The sequence below is a fragment of the Rhea americana genome, unplaced genomic scaffold (assembly GCF_003343005.1).
Source record: "Rhea americana isolate MKP2758 unplaced genomic scaffold, rheAme1 scaffold_65, whole genome shotgun sequence".
Lineage (NCBI taxonomy): Eukaryota > Metazoa > Chordata > Aves > Rheiformes > Rheidae > Rhea > Rhea americana.
Window position 1 is genome coordinate 4,214,767 of NW_028186812.1, and position 25,883 is coordinate 4,240,649.

Genomic DNA, 25,883 nt, shown 5'->3' on the forward strand with positions numbered 1-25,883 from the left:
TGTATTTAATGCAAATTTAAAACTCTTGTTTTGTAATCACATTTGGAAGCCAGAAGAGGAGAGGTRTGATGAATGCAGGTTTGGAAGTTTGCAGATAAGAGGTGAATGTTTACAGYTATTTTGTTAATGCAGGATTAGAATTTTGCAACAGAAAGGTGAATGTTTACATTTATTTTGTTTGCGTCATTTTTTTTTGTGAGTCACTATCTTCCCAAGTGATTTTAATTCCATGCTAACGTATCGAGTGTTGCCATGAGAGCACACAGCCTTACTGCAGGGCTGGCAAATACTCCCTCTTGCCTTAGAGGAATTGTTGAAGCCTCATGCTGTTCTCAGCAGGAAGTACATTACATACATTTGTTCCACTTCATTCATATTAGATACGCAAGCAGCCATTCAGACTTCTGTAGCCCTTCCCCCCCCTTTATATCAATAGCCTGAAAAGATGCAGAAAATCAGCACTGCAATACCTGATTGTAAATATATTCTTTGTTTTAAGTCTCCCAATAGGCAAACAGAATTAACTAACTTTCAATRTTTGTACTGAACCAAATTTTCAGCTGATGATAATAAAATGTTTTGTTAATAAAGTGGTTAATGAGAAGGACATCCTTATCTCACAAGGCTATCTGGTATCTCCTTAATTCCACTGGCCTCTGAGAAAGGCGATCCAATGTGCTCTTTTCTTTTTAGGGATAAGTGAGCCATAACTTTGAACTGTGTGGGTAATTGATTAATCTTGACAGCTGAATTAGTATTCACTAGTCTATTTGTCCAATTTTAATGATAACCCAAAGAAACTAGTCTATTTGTCCAATTTTAATGATAATCCAAAGAAAGCATGCCCAGTATTACATTAGAGACTAGAATCAAAATTTGACCAAGTATCATTCACCTTTTCTGGAGAGAATCAAAACAACAGACTAGTCATTCTTTTGTCCTCTGTGCAGCCATCGTCTTTCTTCCTTTTCCATATTTACAATGATTCTGTGATTCTGCTGTTTCCAGCAGTTATACTTCTGTACAACTTTTTACGTGTCCTCTTTTTAGGTAAAATCTCTATGTGGCCTCTCCCGTTTCCCCATTCTGTGGCAAGTGGTCTGATCAGGGAAAAAGTGAATGATGAACAGTTTATGACATGTTATACTCCTAGTTTTCTTTACTTACAGTTTCTTATTATCACCAGTTAAACTCAGTAAAAAATGTTTAGTTTATAATGATAGCCTTTAAAATTTTGGAAAGCCCCTGTTTGCCTCCAGATAGTGACTTATCACCTCTATTTCATATGACTCCTTTAGGATAGAGGACTCAGCTGCTGGAGCAGCAGGTCTGTAAGCCTTAAGTATTGCAGATTCTTAAATGATGCACATGTATTTTATGTGCATTGTGGTAGTTCTTTTTAGGAGTGCTTAAATATCGAGAACCACTTCTGAGTTTTCTACTCAAAGCACATAAAAATAGTTAACAAGCAGAAGATACGAAATAACATGAAGTGTAGAAAATTAGTACTTCCTGTTAAATCTAGAATAATTTAAGAGAGATGATGTTCTTACATGTACTGGTGTTATTGCCAGAGGTTAACAGATCATTGTGTTATGACAGTTCACTGAAGAGACCATTGGAAACCTATTGCAGGGACATTGAAAATGAAGGAGGTTCTTGATYGCTCCTGTCTTAATGGACATGTTATATTTTTTGTGGCTTTGATCTGTGTACTACAGTTCTTGTGTTTATTCTAGAGTGTTTGAAATGGTAATGAATGCCTAGCAGGCAGCTTTAAATTGTTTGTTCGTGGTTGCTTATGATTGTTGGGAGTGGRTCTAGTGAGCTAGTCAGTTTTATCRGGTCTTCCTTGCTGTGTTTAAGGTTTGGGAAATCTAGTTCAGTAGGATATATTGGTAAGTTCAGTTTTCTTCTGATCTTTTGAAATCATTTTGCTTCCCCTGAAGCTCCTTATATTGAGATTTTGCCATTTTGCTGATCACCATTTGAAGACCCAAAGCATACTTGGAATAACAAAGTAACCAGTGCACCTCCTTGGGGCTTTAATGAGATCAGTTCTCTTTTAGAATATGCAAATCTTCAAAGAATTAACTCAGTTATTATTTCACATTACTGTCTGAAAGGTAGCTGTTCTCTCCTCCCTCCCACCAGAAGAGAGGTCTGAAGTCTAAAGGAGAGAATTCAAGAACTTTTAAAATACAGCAGAGTGCATTTTCTCTCTTTCTAGCTCTGCTTTGCTGTCTGATAARTCAAGGTATTGTTCCATTTTCTTTTCTGTTCTGTCTTCTCTGCTGAGTCCCATCCTCACGATTAGCTCCTAAGAAAGGACTGTAGAAAAATCTCTTACATGTTTTTCTTCCCAGAYGTCAGTGGAGCAACTGTACTCTCACTGTATCTGGGGGGAAAAACCTGTAAGATTTTTTTTTTTTTGACACATAAGCAAGCTAGTATAATTAATGTTGTGACTGAATATTAAATGTGCAAAAATCTAAAGACAAAATCAAGATAGTGACTTTATCATACTGGCTTATCGTGTGGTCAGGATGTCTCCAATCCAGGAAATGTTCTGTATCCATAGAAGCAGAAGAACAGATTTAATGATTATCCATAAGACTAGACCCTTCCTCTTCCTCTTCCTCTATTTCTCATTGAAAACAAGCACATTTGCGTCTTTTAAGAGAAAAATTACTGGTTTAGATTTTTTAAAAAGATACAATAATTTGGATAAGATTCAAATTTGTAATTCATAAGGTTGAAAAGTAGTCTCAGAAAATGCAGTTTAGGCTTCATCTTGGTAGGATATTAATATATCCTTTTTCTCAATATATAATTGTTTGCATTGTACAGGAACCTTACTCATTTTTACCATGTATTCACTTTTATAAAAGAGGATTCTGTCTTTACATCAATTCCCCATAATTTCCTCCCCATCAGCTCTCATTACCAAGTGATAAAACACAGGTGTATCATTCAAAAGCTTTGTTGTTACTGCTAGCTATTCAGTGAAAATCTCAGCAGGAGAGAAARCATAGTTGTTCATTACTATGAGTTTGGGCTTTGAAATAGTAGAGATCATAATCACAATTTAGATGGATGTTGTTGCAAGATATTATAAAGAAAGCATTCACAGAATGAACCATTGTGATTTTGTGGTTATATTTCTTGATTTGATCAGTATACTGATTACTGAATTAAAATAAAAGAAGAAAAAAATTGCTAAGAAACAGCTGCATACTATATCTCTATGGAGCCTTATTTATAAAATAGAGCTCAGCTTCTCCTACCCTCTTTGTTTGTAGGAGTTCTCATTAGTTATCTCATGTATGAATCACAGACTGTGAGCTCCTTAACACTTGGCCTACTTGTGAGGTACCTTGTGTGTGGTATATTTAAAAACCACTGCCAARCCATTTATCTGCTTGCCTCTGTTTCATCAGTTTGTTGAGAATTTGCTGCCGATGCCATTTCCTGGGCCACTTCTATAAAAACAATCTCATTATTTTTAAAAATAGAACATTTAGAAGATTTGAATTAGTTTTATGTACTGTGGGAGGTCTAGCTAGTAGAAAAATACTGTGTGAACTAGATAGTTGCTCCAGGCAATTCCGTCACATTTAGGTGTGTCTCCAAATTCCAGTGTGTTTGTATCTTCAGCTATTAGTCTTTATCTTTTTATTTATATTGGTAAATGAAATAATTCTCTGGATTATGGAATATTTGGGGCATTAAATGCAGCCTGTTGTAGTAGTGAGAAAAATCTTGTGGCCCTGTCCCCAAAATCTTAGAAYAGGAAAAGCTCCTCTGATGTCTGTGATAGTTCCAGTGATGTCAAAGTCTGTAGGATTTATCCTGATGGTATGTGCAATAATCATAGCAATACTACTTTTACTATTAAAAATTTTGACATACATATTAATTTTGGGTTTTGAAAAGGTAACAGTGTTTCTTAGCAAACCAACAAAGTTAAATTAATTGCTTACAAGGAGAAAGAAACAACTCCATTTTGTATAGAATTATAAATTATGAGCAATGTCACTTTAAATCATCAATTCTGGCAAAACCACTACATTTCTAAAATACCTGTAGGTATTTCTGGTAACTTTCAGAAGAGGGACAGCAAGGAACATTTTCCTGACTACGTCTCAGCTGTCACTCAGCTACTTTTGCCAGCATTTTTGCATAGTGCTAGGGCATGTCTTCCTGTACTAGACTTAGATCACATATACTCTTAAATTGTTAGAGTGATCCTGATGAGGTTTTGTTTGCCCATGCTAACCAGTGAAAAAGCTTCTCAGAAATTCCCAGGCTCAGTTCTGGGATTAGCCAGACAATGAACCGTTCTCAGTTTCCAGTTCAGCTGCAGCCACTCTGCTGTGAAAGGTAAGAGCGTTCAGTGGATGTGGGCTGTTCCACATCTGTTGGCCTCAGTGCCAGGGAACAGTCCTGGGCATGCATATGTTACTAGTAAAATCTGTGAGGGCTCCCAGTTTGAACAGTCACTTAAAACAGTCAACCTCACATATTAGCCTTTCTCCTGAAATGCCAGTCATGGCTGAGTTACAGTTTAAGACTATCCATTACCATCTTATAAATAATAGTTAACTAACTGCTACAAATTCCATCTTCAGGTTAAAGCACACCTGGAAACAAGAGTAGAGCTGTGGGCACTACTGGTTCATACTCTCAGCTCTTTCGTGTCCATGCTTCAGGCATGACTCTGTAGCCCACCTAATTATTACCAAACCATTATGAACTGTAACTTGACGTTAAGGAAAAATCAAAATTAGCTTAGTTCTTTAGGCTGTGAAGTAGATTGTAGGCTGTCCTTGCAGCAAGGACAAGACTGCCAAAAAAGGGAAGAGTAGACAACCAAAGGGTGGATGTGACTACAGCCGTCTTACTGCAGCTGTCAGTCTTGCAGCTACGGCTCTGATCTGCTGCTTCTACTGTGCTACTTTGTTCACATTTAATTTTACCTTACTCATGTATCAGGGTGGTTAAATGTGGATTCCAGGCCAGCTGGGGCACTAAKGTAGTCCTGTACTCGTACTCTGTGTAGAAGAAATGAAGCATGGATGCACTTTAACATAAAAAGGTGATTTAAAATATAAAAGTCTGTACTGAAGTAGTATACACCGTGAATTAATTAAAAGTGACTCTCATATAAAGTAGTTTTTTATAGCAGTTACTGGTCTAGATTCACACTCTGTTACTCTAYTGAAATTATGAGTTAAACTGCATAGAATGCAAGTACTTCTTTGATGAACCAGGCTAATAAATTTATGCCATTGCCTTTGTGGATTACAAAATTCTTACAAAACAGAAGCAGATCTGGTAAAGGTTGTGTTGATTTAAGTTTGTCCTTTTACACATTATAGTGTTACAATAACCTTTAAAAATCATTGTAAGACACAGAACAGAAACAAGCTGTTGATACAAATGGAAATGTGGACTTTATTTGCTTGAGAGAATGTGTGTGGCAATTTGGCTGCAACTAATAATTGTAATCTTAAGGTGAATTTACTTTTTTATTGCAAAAATTATGACAACAGTGCTAAGATGAAAGCTATTAAGGTTGCAACATATGAATTTGAAAAGTAAACTGTTTTGRCCACATCAAATAATAAGCTATTGGCATTTTCACAATAGATACCTGCTCCAGAATTGAAGTCTCACTGTAATCTTGACCCATGCACCTACAGCACTCATCAAAAATAGATGACTTGGCAAATTAAATTCAGTGTGCTAACTGCCAGCTCTGTTATTTGCATAGCTTCAAGTATGCATAAATAGTCATAGAGTGGTGCTGCCTCATTTCCAATGTAAAAGCTCTCTTCAATATTAAAATAATATAAACTTTCTGTAATGAACTGGATTTTGTTACRCTTTTCTTTTGCTCCTATTAACATATATATGTGGGAGATATTACAGAGTTTGATTTTTGCAATTGTTAAACAAAAAATGCACATTTCTTCTCAAATATAATAGAATTCTTGTTCTTAACTAATCTATCTACAACCCGCCTACTTATTCCATGTTCTGAAAGGTGGAGTCTCCTGTGTTACATATGGACTGACTCCAGCTCAGTCATTTAATACTAGCTGTGATACTGAAATTCAAATGAGCGTGGTGTAGGGACATATGTGCTGCTTGGGTATGAGCCAGGACAAGCCCCGAGGAAATCTGGCCGTGGTTGTCTATTGTTCTTACCAAGCTAATTAGCCGTATTAACAATCAGGGCTCATTACTTTGCACCCAGCGTTACACTAGYACGTCTGGACTGTACAGGAACATGCTGGTAAGCTTCCAAAGCACTGTTCTGCATCTTCTGTGATACCACAGCAGAATTAGGCCAGCTCTGACAGTTCATGACATTCACATCACAGTCTTGTTTGCACTGTGCGTGGCAACAAGGAAGGCAAAAGCGTGGTCTAACCCCGCTAAGCATGTGTTCAGCCGTAAYGGCTGCTCCTCTTAGCTCTGCTGTCTGAATATGTGGGAGCGACAGGTTCTGTCTTCTGTTATTTCCCTCCTCCTGAGAATATACGTGTGTGTATGTATATGTTTGTGTGTGTGTGTATACATATACATATATGTGTGTGTGTGTGTATATATACATATGTACATTGTATACATATGTGTATATTGTATACATTGTATACAATAATAATGTATACATAATGTATACATTGTGTACATATGTGTATATTTACACACATATCACTGAAAATGTTTATCATTGAAAATCACTTTAGCATTAAGGCTTATCCCAGTGTCAGCACATTTGACAGATTGTAAGGGTGTTTTATGGTGAGAAAGAGTCTCTTCTTTAGTGTTTGTTCAAACTATCCTGCCTTACCTACTATTTGCACTGCCAGCCAAAACTGATTGCGGCACCTCGTGTATCTTACAAATGCCTTGCTCTTTTAATATGTCCCTCTAAAGTAATTTGTAAGGATTTCATTTTAAAAACAAATGCCTCCATGGAAATAAATATTTTTGTGCTATCTAGTTGATTTTCTGTTATATGTTCAAAGATAGAACTTCTTCTAATAGCATGAGAAGTATGTTTGTTTTTCTGTTTGATTACTGACTCATGCACGAGTTGATACACACTCCTAACTGGGTARGTGGAAAGGCAGGACAAAGATTTGATTTCTGTGCCAAGAAACCTGCGACTAGAGCTCCTAACCTTTCTCCTCTGATTATTGTATCTTCATGCCAGTGAAATCTGTGAGTCTCAACCAAAAACTCTCAACAAACTTCCTTGTATTTCTGAAAGAAGAATCATTAAATTTGCAGGGGGCTCTCTCTAGAGTGATTACTAGATTAAAGGTCTGCTGTAAGTGAGCCCACAGTCATTGAGCAGTGTTTTRCAGCCATGACCTGAGAAGGACAATRCTTTCTCTGTTTGTAACTTGGCTTTGTTGCTTCCCCTGGGGATCTACTAACATGACTTACAGGAAATGAACTTACAAAACATCAGTAAGGATTTTTTTTTCTAGGATGAGTAACCATGCAGAATGTGTCTTTTATTGAAGATACATGTCTCAAAAAGTGTGAAAAACTCATTCTGGAATACAAGGCTGGCTAAGCTAGGGTTTAAGCTGTTCTGTGTTTGACTGTGACTAGGGGAACAAACACTGCATGAGGGCTCTTTTCCAGCAGAAGTAAAGCAGGTGCTAGGGTAACAGGACAAGAAACCAATAGGATTTTCTTTTATGTCTTCCATCTAGTTTAAGGTAGGTTGTCTAAGCTGCCTGTATAGTCAGTGAGTAGAAGTGGGTGCTTCTAGATCACCTCAGATTTTACTGACTCACTGCAGTAGGGAATGCATTTTACCTTTCCTCTGTATACTTGTTATGCTGGAAAACATTATAGAATTGCCTATACCTGTCTTGATTACGGAAAGCAAGCCTGCTGTGCATGTGAGTACCTCTCACTAAATGCCTAAAATTAGATAGGGCTGAATCCAGAYTGGATTATGGAACTACCAGTTCATCGATACAGGGAGAACAGGATTATGAGAACAGGATTAGACTTGGGAGAGTGTGCTAACCTTTAAAAATAATTGTTTAAATACAACATGTATTGGATTTGATAATATTTTTAGCTACCTTTATCTAACAGTTACCACATTTATAACTGGTTTTAGTAGTTGTTCTGTATTTTAATCTTTAGAGGTTGGATGAGTCTTTGTCCATCTTGAGAGTTTTAGAAGACCAATATATGTCTAAAGTGACACATTTCTTTGCAGATCTAGTATCCTGTTCTGTGGTCTCCCCGTAAGTAGAACTCTCATCAAAATTAATAGTCATTATGCAAGAAGGTCCAGAGAGTATCCTATTTGCCTGATTATTAAAAATGTTTCAGATGAGAGCTTCATAGTCCCATATAAAAATACAGTATCACTGACAATCCAGCTCCAATAAAAAGGTAATGTAAAAACAATACATATGTATGATTGTTGGTGCACACAAACATATGTACATTTTAATAAAGATAATACTGAATAAAAATTTTAGAGTGGAACTGAAAGCCTTTTCGTCTGCCAAAACGAAACATTTGCCAAGTTTGTCTTTCATCCTGCAAAGGGTGATGACCTTGATAATGCCCAAACCAGTATATGAATCTGCACTGTCATTCAGTAAATACATTCCGTTCAGTCAATTTTTTGCAACATACGGTTTTAATTTTAGCAGGTAAGTAGAGAGACAAATGCATTTGTTTTCACTGATATGGAATATTAAGAGGTTTTGTTTGCTTGCTTGTTTTTAATCATTTATTTTGTCAATTATGAAATACAGAAAAAATCTTGAAACCAGAAGAAAAAATTCTGTTCTCCAAAACTTCAGTGATAACTCCTGTGTGTATGCCAAATTCCAAAATATTTAGGAATGACTGCGTTTTCAGTTAGGTGAAGTTTTGTCTGAGTAATAATTCGGTAATTACCTTATATTGTTCGTGGCTAGTTTTAATTAAAATCATATTTTACATTGTTCAATTTTCTATAAAAATAAATAGGCAGTCTAGCACAGGGGAAATCATGGTGATCAGTCAGATTGTCAAGTCCTTGAGAAAAGCTTAGGTACTTTGTCTGTCCAGTTATTATATAACTCTCTTTATGCTTTAGTTTTACTCAGTTACAGTCAAAAGCAGGTTCTTCAATTCCAAAATATTAAGTCTACTGTAACAGAAATCATAGATTTTGCAGCATGCATTTTATTTTAGCAAAATTAGACTGTATCATGAAAACATTGGGCCCAACTTGAGCTTACCTTTAAAAAATGCTTTATGTCTCCTCTTTTGTGTAACCTATAGCATTTCTCTATAGCAGGCATATCTCTGTAGAAGCATAAACTTTTCCAGTCATTTGCTTTGAATTTGTCCTTGCATTCTAGTGAAGAAGAAGAATTCATAGTGCCACTGATAGAGCACTAATTAATTCTTGTGATCTTTGTCAACCTAAACCTAGTTGGCTATATGCTTTATGGTATTTTGAAGCACATTTTTGGTATTGTAACAGTATGACTGTAATAATATTGTGCAACTTAAGAAAAATGTAATGGGAAAGAAAAATAATTTGTGTAAGTCTTCAAAATACATTTCAACCATTGAGGAAGGTAGATATGATTTATACTATACAATGGGAAAAGTGAGGCACTGCTTGTGGTCACATAGGTGTGTTTACATTTATATGTCCAAAACAGAGAAGGAAAGGATAGCAAAGAGGAACTGATAGACACTCATGTTATAGCTGGGCTTTGTTCAAGCCTGTTTACTTTGTGAAATTGCTATGGATAGAAAAGCTGAAAAAAAGGGAGGAAAAATGAAGATAAAATTATGTCTGTTATGTGTGGTAACACTTATCCTCCTTTGCTTTTTACTCTTTTTTTCATACAGGCTGTAGGACTTAAATATTAAGATAAAAGGCTACTCACATTCCACTGAAATGAAGTAAGATTGATTATGTTTTAAATGCTGGATGTAGGGAATTACAATTAAGTCTTTACTCCTTTGGTTAGCTGGAAAACATTTTGAAAAGCACCTCCAGTTATGTATTATGTTCCAGTGTGATTTCAACAACAGGAATCTGTGAGAACATTCTATTTAAGGTTTCATTATCTGTGTTCACCTTTGTCTGTTTGCACTAAAGTGAAAAATGCAAGGAATTTTGGGGTTGTGCATAGGACCCAGCTTAAATGAGTTTCATGAGATAACACACTTGTTTTTGTACACACACTCGTATCTACTGACACACAAAGTTCAAAGTGCAGGAGGGAAGGAAAAGAGCACAATGCAGGTATAACAATTATTGCCCCAAAACAAGCAAACAAATACTCAAAATGTAACTTTGTGTTCACTTAAGTCAAGAATCCTTAATAAAAATTCTAAGGCTTTTCTAAAAAGAGTTATATTTCACTTGTTGAAAATAGTGAATTGCTCTCTATTTTCTAATGTGAATATTATACTCTCTTTTTACTTTGAACATAAGATAAAGAAGCATTAATGGACATTATTTCCCTTTCACCAGAACCAGCATTCTACTTTGGCGATGATGAATACTATGTTGACGAGAGTGCTGGCTATGTTGAGATACGTGTCTGGAGGACAGGAACCGATCTGTCTAAAGGTGCCTCTGTTACAGTGAGGTCTCGCAAATCGGAATCAGACACTGCGGAGGGTAAGTTACTGTTTTACTCTAGTTTCATAGTATGTCTCAACAACGAACACTAGTACATTTGATTTTGCTTTGATATAGGTTCAACTACATGAGATGGAATTCCTATGTCTCTTGTTTTTAGCAAGTCTTACTATTATTTAAACAAATTATGTACTTATTTGTGGAATTTGCTCTCAGGAATACAGAAGTAGGAGCAACTTTGAGGTCCAGCACTGAGAGAAATGTTTCAAATACTCATATGAAATATTTTCTCACAAAAGCAATTGATTGTTGCCTCAACAGCGTGTGCTCAACACAGAATTGTAAACACCTGCCAACATGAAGAGTCTAGTCCTCTCTCTTTTACTATAGACAGTAAGAAATTATTGTTCAATATCCTGTGTGGCCACCTTACCTGCCTGGTTCAAGTGTTGCTTTGATAAAACCTTTGTCTGCAGGACAGAATCAAGTGCTACTGTATCTTTTTTTTTTTTTTNTTTTTTTTTTTTTTAATGAACCAGGATGTTTAAAACTTAGACCAATTATTTTCCCTAGATGCTTATACTAAATGTAAGCAGAAAACAGAGTTCATCTACTCAGCTAATTTTTAGATCAGCAAAGTTGTTTAAAACTTTACTGTTACAGTAGGGATCTGGGGAATGTAAGCATTTGCCTATAGCATGTTTTAATACATTTGTATGCTTTATCTTGAAAAAAGAAACTGGTAAGAGATCTGACAAAAATCTGTGATTACTTCATTTCTGAAGTTTTACAGGGYTTTTTTACATGAGCTGAAGTCTTTATCTCATCTTGAATCTTTAAGCTATTTTATTTCTATGGGGAAAAAAATGTATTGCCATTCAGTAAGAATCTTGATTCATTGTGCCAGGAGCTCCTGGATTTTAGCCTGACTCTAGAGCAGGGAACCAAACTTCATGGCGGACATGGCTCTTAGGTTCTCTACTCTGCTGGTCATAGCCTGGAAGCTCTGACGTGGCTRTCTGCTTGCAAAAGGTGTGGAGCTGGTTCTCAGTCTTGATATGACACAGCAGTAGAACTGCTGTGCTGAGCTATCAGTCCTGTCACCTCGCCTTCGACTCTCAGGTCTGGAGTAGACCAACTAGGCAAGTGCCCATCAAATGATGGCCTTGCATCTGACCAACTTTTGTCAAATTCACGGAATTCCAGACAAACCATTTAATCTTCCATAAATCTTTATTCTCTCCAGAGATTTGTTTTAACAGCTCTGCTACTGCTTAATCTCCCTAAAAACACACATTAAAACTCAGTCTTTCACTGGAGTCCTAGACACGTTTACTGCTTTGTTTCCCAGACACAGTATCATGTTCTAATCGAAACTTGTTTCATTTGTTTAAAAAACGAACTAAAAAACAAAAAAGCAAACCAAATCCAGATAAAACTCTCTTTAACAGCAGAAGGTGCTAACCCCCACCTGACATGGTCTGGRCAGAATTTGTTTCTTTGGGTTTCCATTCAGACTTGTTACACAAGTCCTCTGAACAGCTGTTCTTCCTTAGTTAGCTCACTTTTCTGTTTCTCTTTTTACGTTAGTCACAAAACTTGCAACTTCATTACAGAATAATACTAATTTTCTTTCCAAAAGACTCTACTTCATTTCCAGATTCTCTCTCAAAGCTTTATACTTTGTTTCAGTTCTCACTTACAACAAACTTTACTAATTTTACCTAATTTTTGGTTTACACAGAAAAGAATCAGACTCGTCATGTGGTTGTATCACTAAACAAAAAAAATCAATACCAAATTGTTTTATTTTATAGTCTTATATGATTTTATATTTATTTATCATTATTTTATAGCTTAAATGGCCAAGAGATATTTTTACTTTATATGACTGCTAAAATTTTGCAATTTTTGAAATTATATTTAAAGAAAAAACAAATTTACCTATTGCTAAAATTAACTGTCTAATGATAGATATTTGTATTTTTAATTACATTCAGTGAAATTTGATATTTTTCCATCTGTTTTCTGTTGGTAGCTGGGGTAGATTATGTGGGCATCAGTCGTAATTTGGATTTTGCTCCTGGAGTCAATATGCAGACGTTTCGTATGGTCATTCTGGATGACCTTGGACAGCCAGTGTTAGAAGGAACTGAGAAATTTGAGCTTGTGCTAAGAATGCCTATGAATGCTGCCCTTGGAGAACCAAGCAAAACCACCATCTTCATTAATGACTCAGTCTCTGATTGTGAGTATTAAGTATTTGTACCTTTTTATATTTATTTTACAGTGTATTTCCATGCAGGAGGTGGAAGATTCTGAGATTTATGTTATATATCTGATGTAATATAGCACAATAAAATTTAAAATAATGGATGGAAGATGTGATAACTTTTGCAGTTACATTTTATACATGCTTTTTATGTTCTTCTGCCCAGTGCCTAAGATGCAGTTTAAAGAACCTGTATATATAGGTAATGAAAATGATGGACAGATTTCTGCCATGATATACAGAAGTGGAGATATCCAGTACACATCCACTGTAAGATGTTATACAAGGCAAGGTTCAGCCCAGGTAATGATGGACTTCGAAGAACGTCCTAATACTGACAGTTCCATCATCACATTCCTTCCTGGTAAGCTCTTGTTATTGTAGAAGCCTTTAGTCTATTAAATTTAAAAAAAAAGAAAGTGTTTTTAACATAATACAGTGCCAAAAGACTGCTCTGAAAAACAAAGTTCTCTCTATACACAGTGGGTAGAATATGGGCAGAAGATGTTTCTTTTCTCTTTTTGCTTCACTTTCGAACTATAGGGATGATCAATAGGGACCAGTGGACATTTCTTCGTAAAGGATCAGCCTTCAGCCTAAATACAAGGGTCTCTGTGATCCACCACAGTCCAAGCAGGTTCAGAGTAACACAGTAACATTAGCACCGACCTGCTGCGAGGAAATAAACTTTGGAAGTTCTGCCCTTCATTAGGCAGATTTCTGGTAAATATATTTGACTTGCACTGAAATGATTAAAAGACCTTTCAACAAGGATATACTCGTTTTTATTCTTTGCTCTCTCATTTCAGGTAGGCATTCCTAAACTAGTCCTCCATATCAGTATGTCACGTAAGAGATGAAACACAAATAAATGAGATGTCACTACCTTGAGAGAATATTGCCTGATGCTCTCTATTTGTGCAGAAGACAGCTTAATCTTTCTGCCTTTTCAGTTTACACATACACAATATTTTTCAAAGCTCTGAACAAGTATTGTCAGCAGTATGTAATCCTTAGTATGCCATTATCACAGAAATCATGAGCTTCACATTTGCATGTACATGTACCATGTATACATGAACTCTTTTGAAGAATTGTTCAGTTTGCTTTCATTTGGAACTGGCCTCAAACTTTAGTGCTATCATGTACACCATGCATTTGCCTTTGCTTCTGCACAACCAGCAACCAGAGCCCCGCATTTTACGATTAATAGACACATGCCCCTTCGGGGTGACTTTTTCCTCTTTTCTTCTAGTGCCACTCTACTGTTTCTCCAGCAATTAAGTCTGTTGGTATCATACTTTGTTTCCATAAACTCCTCTGGCCTGCTTCAGATGCAGCTGTTTCAGTACAGYCTTCTGCATGTTTCCCTTGTAAAAATGATCAGGATAAATATTTTGGATTTTTTTTTTCTCTTAATGGATAATTTATTTTCTATAGGGAAAATATACTTCAGAAAATGAACACAGTCAGCATCCCAGATGCTATGCAAATGTTTATGACAAATATCAAATTCTTTATTGCAGAAAACACAATGTCCTTGTGAAGGGAAGATACTTGTGCTTCTGCTTAGGCCTGCTTCTTCACATCCCCTTCATACTGAAGAGTCTTTATAATTATCACACACATAGTGATGGAAAAACTTTGTAAACTGTCCCCATCTCTCTTGTGTCCTGTGCCATTCCTTTTGTTAGGGATGTACGAATCATTCTCCTGATGATGAGACCATTAAGCATAACATTGGGAGCCCAATACACTGCATATCACTTCCAACTTCTGTTGGTCTTGTAGAAGGCCTAAGACAAATCCCTTGTTCCCAGAGTCTCAGGAAGTTTAGACACAGATTTGTGGGTGATCAAATAGACCAGAAGCGGCCTGTGGGTCTATGAACTTGGAGAGATGTGCTATAATACAGCAGAGGACACCCTAGTTCTGCATGATATTACCTTCATAATAATTGCAGGTGAGACTGAGAAGCCTTGCACACTTGTGCTTATGGATGATACTTTCTATGAAGAAGAGGAAGAACTACGTCTAGTTCTTGGTACTCCAAGAAGTGATTCTTCTTTTGGTGCCTCTGTTGGTGAACAAAATGAGACTCTGATAAAGATTCATGATAATGCAGACAGTAAGAAATTATTTTGTTACTATCAAAGTGGCATCTGGAAGTCCATTTGTGTACTTCTCTAAAAACATTTTTCCTCTAATTACAGAAGCTATTATTAAGTTTGGTGAGACCAAATTTAGTGTGAGTGAACCAAAGGACACAAGGCAAGTAGCAGTGGTAAAAATCCCAGTGCTTCGTCTGGGTGACAATTCCAAAGTTTCTGTTGTGAGAGTTCATACAAAGGATGGGTCTGCTACTTCTGGAGAAGACTATCACCCTATATCAGAAGGTAGGAAAAAGTTCCTGCTTTCACTCCAGTGCATTATCATATCCTACTGCTTTTTTTTATTCATTACTATAGTGCAATGTTTGAAGAATGAAATAACTTTGTGAATAGAATACTTTGCAATCACATCCATTAATATATTTTTCTACTCAAATTCAAAAGGCCATGGGAACAGGATTCCGTTCCTTTCAAACCTAATACCCAAAAAGTGGATGTGCAATGTTCTGTCTGCAATTAAGAGTGGRGTCTTAGCAGCCTTTATAAGTACTGTAGTTTGAGCAACGGTTATACTAATAAATGAGAAATTTATAATGATTTGAAATGTACTCCTCTATGATCATAAAACTGCTAAACTGAAATTSGAAAAGGAGATTGTATTCATAGCATTATCCTGTAAACAGTAGTTGATAACCAAATAGTTAAAATCAGTAATAAAGTAACATTTGAGAGAGAAAAAGGTAAAGCAAAATAAAGGAGAATTATAAGAGTAGGATCTATGTAAGACAGAAATGTCAGGGAATAATTAGAAATATATTTTACAATAAAGAAAAAAATGACTACAGACGACAAGAAGAAAGGCAAAACACTAAAGACAGACTACGTAATCTAGTTACGAGACTTGAAACAAGCTTCAGATGGGTCATGTCAGTTGGCCTCACCAACTGCTAGGAATATTATATTTGTATTCAATGGCTGAAATGATAGTGTAACTCTACTCCATGCACAAATATGAGAAACATGACTCCATCAACCCGTCCTATGTTAAGAAGAGGTGACTGAAGATTAATTTGCATGCATCTCTGGTAAAGGCATAAGATGGGAGCCAAACCATCAGTCTTCTGGAAAATGCACCAGTTGCTATATTACTCTTTTGTGATCTCTGTAACAGATCTTGGATTACAGCTCCATCTCATATGTTACAGAGCAAAGCATTCCCCAAGTTTCCCCCTGGTACTTCTGCACTGAGCCCAGTAACTCCTGGTTAGAGAAAGCAAATGCTTCAGAAAGGGCATCCAGTCTGAATTTCATAGCCCTGGAAGATGATAAATGAGTYTTAGTATTTTGTTTCACTGGTCAATCCCTATCATTCTTTATAATAAAATTGATGCCTTCTTTCCCATTTAAATGCATGTAATTCAACTCCTGTCCACTACAGCTAATTATGCCTCACTCTTTAGAGTGCAGAGCTTATTAGCATTAGCTCATTAGTATTTTTTCTCTATTTCGGTGTTTACATATACTAATCAGCACATCACTTTTTGTAAGGGTTTTTTTTTTTTCATTTGATCCTGACATAGTATTTGTTGGTTATTTCTGTGCCATCTTCAGTTATTACTATAATTCATATATTAACTGTTTAAACAGTTATTCTGTTTAAAAATACAGACATTAGAAATGTATCTACAGTTTTTGTATCACTCTCATCCRTTCCATACAGAAATGTTAATAATTTCCCATTTTTTTCTTAATGCTTTCAAGAGTAACAGTGCTCTTATAATACTGTCAGCTAAGATTGAATTTTTCTTCTAGCAAAACCTCGGAAGTCTTTTTAGAGACAATGCTTTTCAAAATACAGTTCCTCTTTTTATAACTCTGGCTTCATGCCTTATTTTTTGGTTTATAATGTTTTATTAAAATGCATTGTTTGACTAAACCCCCGCAATACTATTTATTTACTGTTCTATAAACTTTCTCTCATTCGCATATGTTACCAATAATGATTTAATAGTTAGTCACCAATCACTTTCAAAATACTAAGTTCTCTTAGGCTAAATCCTAGTCCTTGCAAATCTCTTTATGATGATGAAGTTGCTCCATTTTCAATTCTTGGTGTGTGTGTGACCTGCTATTCACTACTGTTTTTAGCATCACATTGAATAAACTAAATGAACTCATATGAATATTTGTAATTTGAAAAGTATCAGCTGTGATATCTTGTGACTGAACCTAGAATTCCAGCCTGACTGTTGTGATCAGAAGATCTTATTAAGTATCTYATTATATTTTTAGAAATTGAATTTAAGGAGGGTGAAACGCAGCACTTTGTGGAGATTGAAGTTCTCTTTGATGGAGTTAGGGAGATGAGAGAAGCCTTCACTGTGCACCTGAAGCCTGATGAGAACATGGTTGCAGAAATACAGGTAAATAATTGATACAAAATATTCAATAGCAAAATCTGGTAAACAGATCTCTTTTTGCTTTTCAGCTCATAGCTTTATTCTTCTTACAAGGTTTATATATGGCATCTTGGCTTATAACTTAAAAGCTAAAGCAGATCATCCCAGGTGACGTTGTAGCACCTATTCAAAATATTTTGTTCCCATTTCAATAGGGTTTATGGAATGGTAGAGACAATGAGAACATATATAGAACAGAAAACTTCAAGATATTCTTCCAAATAAATTTGCTTTATCAAATCAGTCCTAAAAACTGGTGTCCTTTTAGAAACAGTGGCTAACAATATAGTATAACCTCTAAACAGAAAAAACCAGCAGTCATATGAAATACAACTTCTGCTGTCAAAACAGTGTTAATACTATGCTTATTATGTAAACTGAAATGACCATACATTTTTGTAGTCTGGCATTATATCATACATGCTTTTAACATAACAGCATTTTCCTCTGATTCTCCACAAAATTTCTTCAGACTCTTTGGCCCCTTCATCAGGATCATACTTTAAGTAATCTGCCTCCAGGTAGCCAAACAGAAGAAGTGTATCCTTTGTTAATGATAAAAACACATTTCTACCAGGCAGTTAAAGCATATAGTACAAATCAGAGTTCTACCAAAATACTTAAGTGATTCAAGAATGCTGAGACACGAGAAGTTAAATAGTCTAGTATCTTCAGTTGTCTGAATAGAAAAAGTTCCTTGTAATGCTTGCTTTAACATCTGCAATATGCTTTCAAAAAATGTATATATATACACACATATACRTTTGTGTATACATGTGTGTGTCTGTGTGTGTCTGTGTGTGTGTGTGTAAATATATATATGCACACACATCCTTCTATTTGACCTTGCTTTGAGGAAGGGGTGGTTGAACAAGAGGATCTCCACAGGTCCTTTCCAACCTCAGTTATTCTCCAATTCCAGTGCCTCAATCATTTTTCAGCTGCTCAAGAAACTGAGTTTTATAACTTCTCTTAGGACAGTATTTCAAAGGTTAGACATATTCTGATCAAAGTCCAGCTAGAATATTTAAATATTCATGAAGAACTCTTTCTGCGTTTTCRTTATCAGTCAGCCAAGGCCATTGTGTACATTGAAGAAATGAACAGCATGGCAGATGTCACCTTTCCCTCAGTCCCTCAAGTTGCGTCCCTTTTGATATATGACGATACTTCTAGAGCTAAAGACAGAACCAGTCCAGTAGCTGGTTATCCTGTCATCTGTATCACAGTGAGTATCTATGTGAAAAGATGGAACAAGATCAGGATATGGATATGGTTATGGATTTGTTTGAAGGAGCAATGTATATGGCTTTGTTCGTTATATGGGATTGTTTATAGGGGCAACTGGCTTTTATATTGCCTGTGAGATGTGGTAAAGGACCATTTCAAAGAAGGATSCCTTCTTCATATAGTATTTATCGCTATAGAGCAGAAAATAAATAGTTCTGTGTCTTTCATAAAGCAAACACTCTTTATTTGCCTAGGATAAAGTTGTTTCATATAAAAGTATGTGCTAAGAGGACTGTGTGGTACCTTTCTTTTTTCTTTACGTAAGATGTTCAGGTAAGCAATATGAAAAATTGTATAATTTAAAAACAATTCCCTCTGTCATTGCCTCATAAAAGGAAAAACTGGCTGTTACATTTATCAAATAAGTTTAAAAAGTTATCTTTTCACAGTGAAGAATTAGAAAACAAGCAAATCAATAAATACCAAATATACCCTCAAATCTTGTTTGTGTTCATTACAGTTCTGGGTTAGATAATATACTTACACTCCAACAGCTAAAACCACAAAAATGCTTTAATGGATCTGAGTTTCTGAGAGTTCTGCTGACATAGGGAGGCATAGAGCTACCACAGTCTAATCATCATTGCACGTATTTTACTTGGTGGGACAGAGAAGAAAGGCACTCCTTACCAGTCTGTATTGTTGCAAGTTACACATGAGTTTAAGGTAGAACTGACCTAAGAGCTAATCTGATTTGTATGAATACCAAATCAACTTTCAGAATACAAAAATCAGAAAAATATGTTTCACCTGTCCATCACCAAGAACAGTCTGATGCACACAAAGTGTCTATGATTTCATGACTGTATACTATTTCCTGGATTGCCTTGATTTAATTAAGATGCAATTTGTACTGGTAAAATCACTATAGATAACAGATGAGCCACTGTTTTCAATGAATGTCACAGACTGAAAATGAATATTGTTCATTGAAGTACTACTGCATTCATTCATTGTTTGTGACAAAATAGTTTGTATGAATATTCATATGCATTGAGGAAGGATTTGGTCCATCTGCACGTTCAGTTTATTTCTGACATCATTCATTATGCACAGGAATGTTTCCCTGAAATACAAAACAAATAGCAAGAAAACAACACAAAGAGCTTGAAATGTGAGATGCATTTACAACATTGGATGAAAGGGTGAAATTCAAGTTAAACTAGTGTATGGAAGTGCAGTTTGTGCCTGCATAACCATGTTAGGTTTTGACCAGTAAATCATAATTTAAATTAATGATATTTTTAATTTCAATAGTAATCATAATTAAACCTACTTCTAATTTAACAGAACAGTGATAAAAGCATCACTGTCAAAATAAGGTGTTTTCTTAAGAGATTTGCTGAAGTTATCAGTTCCGTGTTGCTGAGTTTCCTGACTCTTGATAAATTAMATTCCTTTGCCATAAAGCAAATAAATTGTTACACATCTGCCTTGTTCTGCAGGCTTGCAATCCTAAATATGAAGACTTTGACAAGACTGGTTCAATATGTGCCAGTGAGAACATCAATAATACTCTGACACAATACCGGTGGCTTGTGAGTGCACCCACTGGTCCTGATGGTGTTACTAGCCCGATGAAGGAGATTGACTTTGATACTTTCTTCACTTCCTCCAAGATGATCACACTAGACTCCATTTACTTTCAAGCTGGCTCTCGTGTCCAGTGTGCAGCTCGTGCTGTGAATTCAGATGGGAACGAAGGTCTTGAGCTTATGAGTCCTATTGTAACTATAAGCRTATCAGAAGGTAAGATATCATCACCTGCTGAAAACCTCCTAGACTGCTTTTTGATCCTAAATTCCATCCTAAAGAATTCTGGTGGTATGACAAGGAGTTTTAATGTCACAGTCTTACCTTTTCTTCAGTTTCTTCGGTTGTTCCCTGAAGAAATTTCCAGAGATTTCCAGACTCGGAAAAACTTTAACTTTGATTGCTAAAGGAAAAAAATACATATTTGGAGGCAGAGCAAAAGCAGGAAGCGGTGTAAAATTCATTTTCTCAACACAGTGGAAAAGTGTATAAAGGGAATAGTTCTCGACTTCATTAGTCATCTTTAAATAGTTTACCACTAATAAACTTGTGTGTTCTGGAGAACAGTATTCAGTATGCATTGGAATTAAAAATTGGGTTTTATATTACCTGCGAGATTCCAGTGGAATCTTGGTTTCTATTGGCTTTGAAACTGCAGTARTGGTGCAGTATGATGTCATTTTCTGTTAGGCACTGGAGAGTCCACCTGGAAGTGCTATTATGAATACCTAGACAGAAGAAAAGGTTCATTTGGCATTCATGTCTTAACAGACACATGAGAATCAGTACCAGAGAGAAACTTTGATTTGGCTTGGTTCTGTTACTGGAACCAACTGGTATCCAATAGCAGGGCATAGACTGAAACTTTTTCTATGGTTTGGTTATTCCTAATATTCACCCCTCCTCCCTCCTTATTTCTCTGATTTTCTGATAAATAATAAATGTTGAACTGATGCTGCATGCTTTCAGTCAGCGGAGATATTCTTGTCTACCTACTTATACTGAAAAGCATTACAAAGCAGGGGTGGAGAGCTGATATGCAAATGGTCTGATGGCATATGCTATTTTATCCTRGAAATGCAGATACTTCTGATTATTGTATAATCTGGAAAATGAGTTATTATCAGCAACCAAAGTAAAATTCCAAAACATTGTATTTTATTACTCTTCTGCAGATAATACAAATTCTTTATATTGTCTGTGCTGGTTTTCTAGTTACATTAACTATTCTGTTTTTTATAAGATCTTACAGTACTTAATAATTTACCTGATGCTTCATTTGCATTATCTTTTTAATTTCCTTGGCCTTTCCAACTAAATATTTAAGTTAAAAAATTTGATTTCTGCTGAATTAGGGCTTTAAGAACTTGGATTCCATCTATTCTACAGAATTTCTATTTGTCTGCTTCCTTTATTCCATATTTTGACTGTAGGCTCAAATAACCTTTGTCTGATGCTACCAGAGTGTCCAAGAATCCTACACCCAAAAGAGGACTCTGTCTAAGGGTGTTGTCTACAAGATGCAGGGCCTCGCTTTTCAGAGAAAGACAACCAGGTGCTGTGTGAGCTAGTCTGGTTATGTGAAACAGACTGGCTATGMCAGTGTTATAATACATTACTTAGATTAGAAATGACAAATTAGCAGAGCTAATTGGTCTGTGCCCAGCACTGAACTGCTATGTGGGTATTACTTGCAATACCTGAGCTAACTCATTATGTAGAAGTCACTAATTCTGAAGACCATGTACAACGTAAGGGCAAAAAGTTAAATAGTGCTAGGTGCTATTTTGAAAGAAGGTTAATGGTCAAACAGATTGGACCAAATTGTGAATATTTTCAACTTTAAGGGTGTTTGACCTCCAGTGCACAGACTAAATTCTCCAAAGGAAGTCAGACTGCACAAAAAATTGCACTGTAGCCTCTTTAACRTATCTTACTTGCATTTGAGAAAAAATAAGCCATCATTTGTGCAGAAGACAGATTTTGTTTTACCTTACACCATAAGGTTCCAACTTAACACCCTTGAGCCCGATGAAGTCCACCAGAAGATGACACCCTGCACTCCTCTTTTCTCATAACTCCTCAAGCCAGCAAAGAGCAGAACATGATCTAAGAGAACAGTTCTGATGTTTCACTTCTGCCAACTTCTTTCTTAGGGGACCTTCAGAACCTTTAGCCATTCCATGACAGTGTGCATGAGAGCAGGATGAAGACACCACTGCATTGAATCATGTGACTAGAAATTGCATGGATCTCTGATCATATGGTTAGCTTGTTACAAACCTAATCGGTTGATTTTACAAGCCAGGACTAATACTAGAAGAGGCTGCCAAAACTAACAGGAACAGAAGGAAGTTATAGATTCTCCATCCTTGGAGAAATTCAAAACTCAGCTGGACAAAGCCTTGAGTAACCTGGTCTGACTTTGAAGCAGGTTCTACCTGGAGCATAGGATTGTATCAGATGACTTCCAAAAGTCCCTTCCAACTCAAATTAGTTTATGACACTGTGATTCTAATTACATACTGCTCACTGAGGGAACAGGAGGCTTCCTCATAGGAGGTCCTGGGAAGGTAGATACAGGCCCACGTTCTAATCCAGTGCTAAAAGCAACTGAGTACTGATGAGATTAGATACGTGCGTAAGGGAGTGCAAGGAATTAAGGGATAATATGCCCCTGAGGACTTCAGTAAGGAAGTGTGGTACCTGCTGCTTACTTTGCAAGTATAGTGACACATGCAACTGAATACGTACAAGTGCAGTGTCATCACCTGGTTTTGAAAATGTGATACAGTTGATCAATGGTTTCTATTTGAATCATCATCTGTAGAAATTCCTGTTCAAACCTGTGATTAATGCTGCCCAAAGCATTTACTTGTCATTCCGGAAAATTGTCCTTGTTTTGAAAATCAATRTAGTGGAAAAAATGCTTCCAAAATTAATGCAATGGATTATTTTGTCTGACCATAAAGTTACTTCCTCTGTTTCCTTTAGGTCTTTGTCAACCCCGTATGTCAGGAGTAGTTGGAGCAGAACCGTTCTCTGCCAAATTGCGTTATACTGGCCCAGAAGATCCAGATTATGCCAATCTCATCAAATTGACAGTCACTATGCCACATATTGATGGTATGATAAAACCAGATGTGGGTTATATAACAAGTTATTTAAGTTATTTGAGTTATTTTTTAGTCATGTTATTTGAAATAGCCGGTGTCATCATCTAATCTTTTTAACGTATCCAGTCAGAGAAAAATGTCATAAACAAGTCTAGTTTGCAGCAAGGTGTGTAAGGTGCTGTATTGATATATATTCTTTGATCTGAAGATTGTTTTCAGATTACTTGTACAGTTTACATAAATTGGGCTAGACCTACACTTTGTAAAACTCCTTTGAAGCCCATAGAGTTATACCAAGGAARAAATTATCCTGTGGAGTATAAAGTGTTATGCAGCTAGTATTCTAAGAAAAATAAGTAAGTCTCCTTATACTCCTAGGTGTCTAAATATTGCTTATAGAATGCCCTTCAGAAAACAGAGTTTGATATAAACTTAGGAGCATTGCCTGTGCAATGTGTAGATGTTACTTTAATAGCTGGTCATGCATAATCTAACACTCAACAGAGACAGCTCAAGCTCTCCCACCCCAAAACTGCAAGTCACTAGCTGTTTTACTTGGAATTAATTATTTATCATGTTTTTACATTTGTAAGATAAATATAATGACACTCATTTCACAGGGGTTTTAAGTAATCTTAATGAATATTTATAAATTGTTCTATCAAGTTGTGCTAGATACAGTATCARCTCACTAAGTTGCACTACCTTTTGGGAAATCAAAATAAAATAATTTAAAAAATCAAACTTTTGCATTAAAAAATGTACTTACTTTATCAATTGCTGCTCATTTTTAATTATTTGAGAATAATCTCTTTTATGTCCTATCAATAAACTATGCTATACTTGGTCTAGCTTGGAAAAATGTAATCTAAAATTATATTTCTGAAAACAGACCACCACTAAAGCTATCCTTGAAAAATACATAAGCCTTTTAATCACTTACATGCTTCTGAAAACTTCACTCAATCCTGATTGAAAACTATCTCAGGAMATCTATAATTTTTTTACTTGCTTTATCATAATATAAAGACTAATTATTGTGAATAACATTCTCATATACACTTAGGGTATCTTTATGTGAATTCTAAGGTACATTAATTATTATAAATTCAAAATACGGAAGTACTTCATAACATGCTTGGTGATTTGGCAAACTGTGGGCTAAATTAAAGAACTCTGGCCATTGAAAGTTTGTAACACTGCTATAATTTATTGCTTTTTAGGCATGCTGCCTGTTATTTCCACAAGAGAGCTCTCCAACTTTGAGCTGACACTTAGTCCTGATGGAACTAGAGTTGGAAACCATAAATGTTCTAACTTGTTGGACTACACAGAAGTAAAGACTCACCATAGTTTCTTGACTGATGCTACAAAAAATCCAGATGTGATTGGAGAAACCATTCCCTATCAGTACAGCTCAACAATTAGAGGCTCCAATACCTTACGCTTCTACCGCAATCTGAACCTGGAAGCCTGTTTATGGGAATTTGTTAGCTATTATGATATGTCTGAGCTCCTCACAGATTGTGGAGGCACCATTGGGACAGATGGACAGGTACCAAATTGTTATTTGATTCAGTAATGTGTTCTTAAAAGGAATGATTTCCCTTTTAATGTACCTATGCTAGAAAAAAGTCTTTTTAATATTAATTTAGTCTAAAAAGAAAAGTGTTCTTTTTTTCCTTACAATATATAGAGTTCTCCTAAGCCTATCTTATTTCTTAAATCTATAAATATCCATTAAATCCTAGTAGACTGTGTGTGAAACCCTAGTCCAATCGTAATCAAAGGAATAACTTCTTTTGAGTTAAATTTCCTAGGATTTTCACCCAATATAGTTTTACAATATTTTAGGACAAACATCCCATTTTTACTGTATTATAAGCTACTTTAGTGTTTTCTTAKAATGAGACCCTTCTAAAACTTATTGTTAGCACATTGATAATACTGGACTGTTTAGTATACTATTTAGTATTAGTCTTGATGTAACTATCTTAAAACAGAGCTAAAAAAGTAAATGAATGAATAAAGTGAAGCGCTTTCCTCCTAATAACAATGGACTGTACTGTCCTACCAGCTGTTTGGCCCTACTAATCTCTTGCTCTCTGTTAAACAAAACCTGTCAGTGCTGACAGCACAGTGGTTTCYTGTTACTCGGCAGAAAATTCCTTAGGCAAGAAGCAAAAAGAAGCTACCAGTATGGGATGGCTAAAGAACAAAGCTGTGAAAGTAGTTTGAGGATTAAAACAAGGAAATAAGAGAGATCTTCAGATATCCCTTGGAAAATACTTAGAAATCTGTAATAATATGGAATCAAAAGGATGTAGCATTTCCTTTGCTGCAGTGACAACCAAGTTTATCCCCAGGTCTTCTCTGCACAATCACTTGCTTCTTAAGACTGTCTGACTCCACAGTATYCAGAGTACAAAAACTGTAGCTGTGAAGATCAATATT

General features: G+C 35.8%; 1 protein-coding gene across 1 annotated transcript in view; it reads left to right on the forward strand.

The window, feature by feature from the left end:
• Positions 1-25,883, forward strand: part of FREM2 (FRAS1 related extracellular matrix 2) — a 138,907-nt gene that overhangs the window by 89,891 nt on the left and 23,133 nt on the right. The window contains exons 7-16 of the mRNA XM_085320720.1: positions 10,538-10,687; positions 12,687-12,896; positions 13,087-13,284; positions 14,884-15,048; positions 15,134-15,316; positions 17,324-17,454; positions 18,560-18,718; positions 20,226-20,529; positions 23,308-23,439; positions 24,653-24,984. Coding sequence (XP_085176846.1) covers positions 10,538-10,687; positions 12,687-12,896; positions 13,087-13,284; positions 14,884-15,048; positions 15,134-15,316; positions 17,324-17,454; positions 18,560-18,718; positions 20,226-20,529; positions 23,308-23,439; positions 24,653-24,984 — 1,964 coding nt within the window. The remainder of the gene's footprint in view (positions 1-10,537; positions 10,688-12,686; positions 12,897-13,086; positions 13,285-14,883; positions 15,049-15,133; positions 15,317-17,323; positions 17,455-18,559; positions 18,719-20,225; positions 20,530-23,307; positions 23,440-24,652; positions 24,985-25,883) is intronic.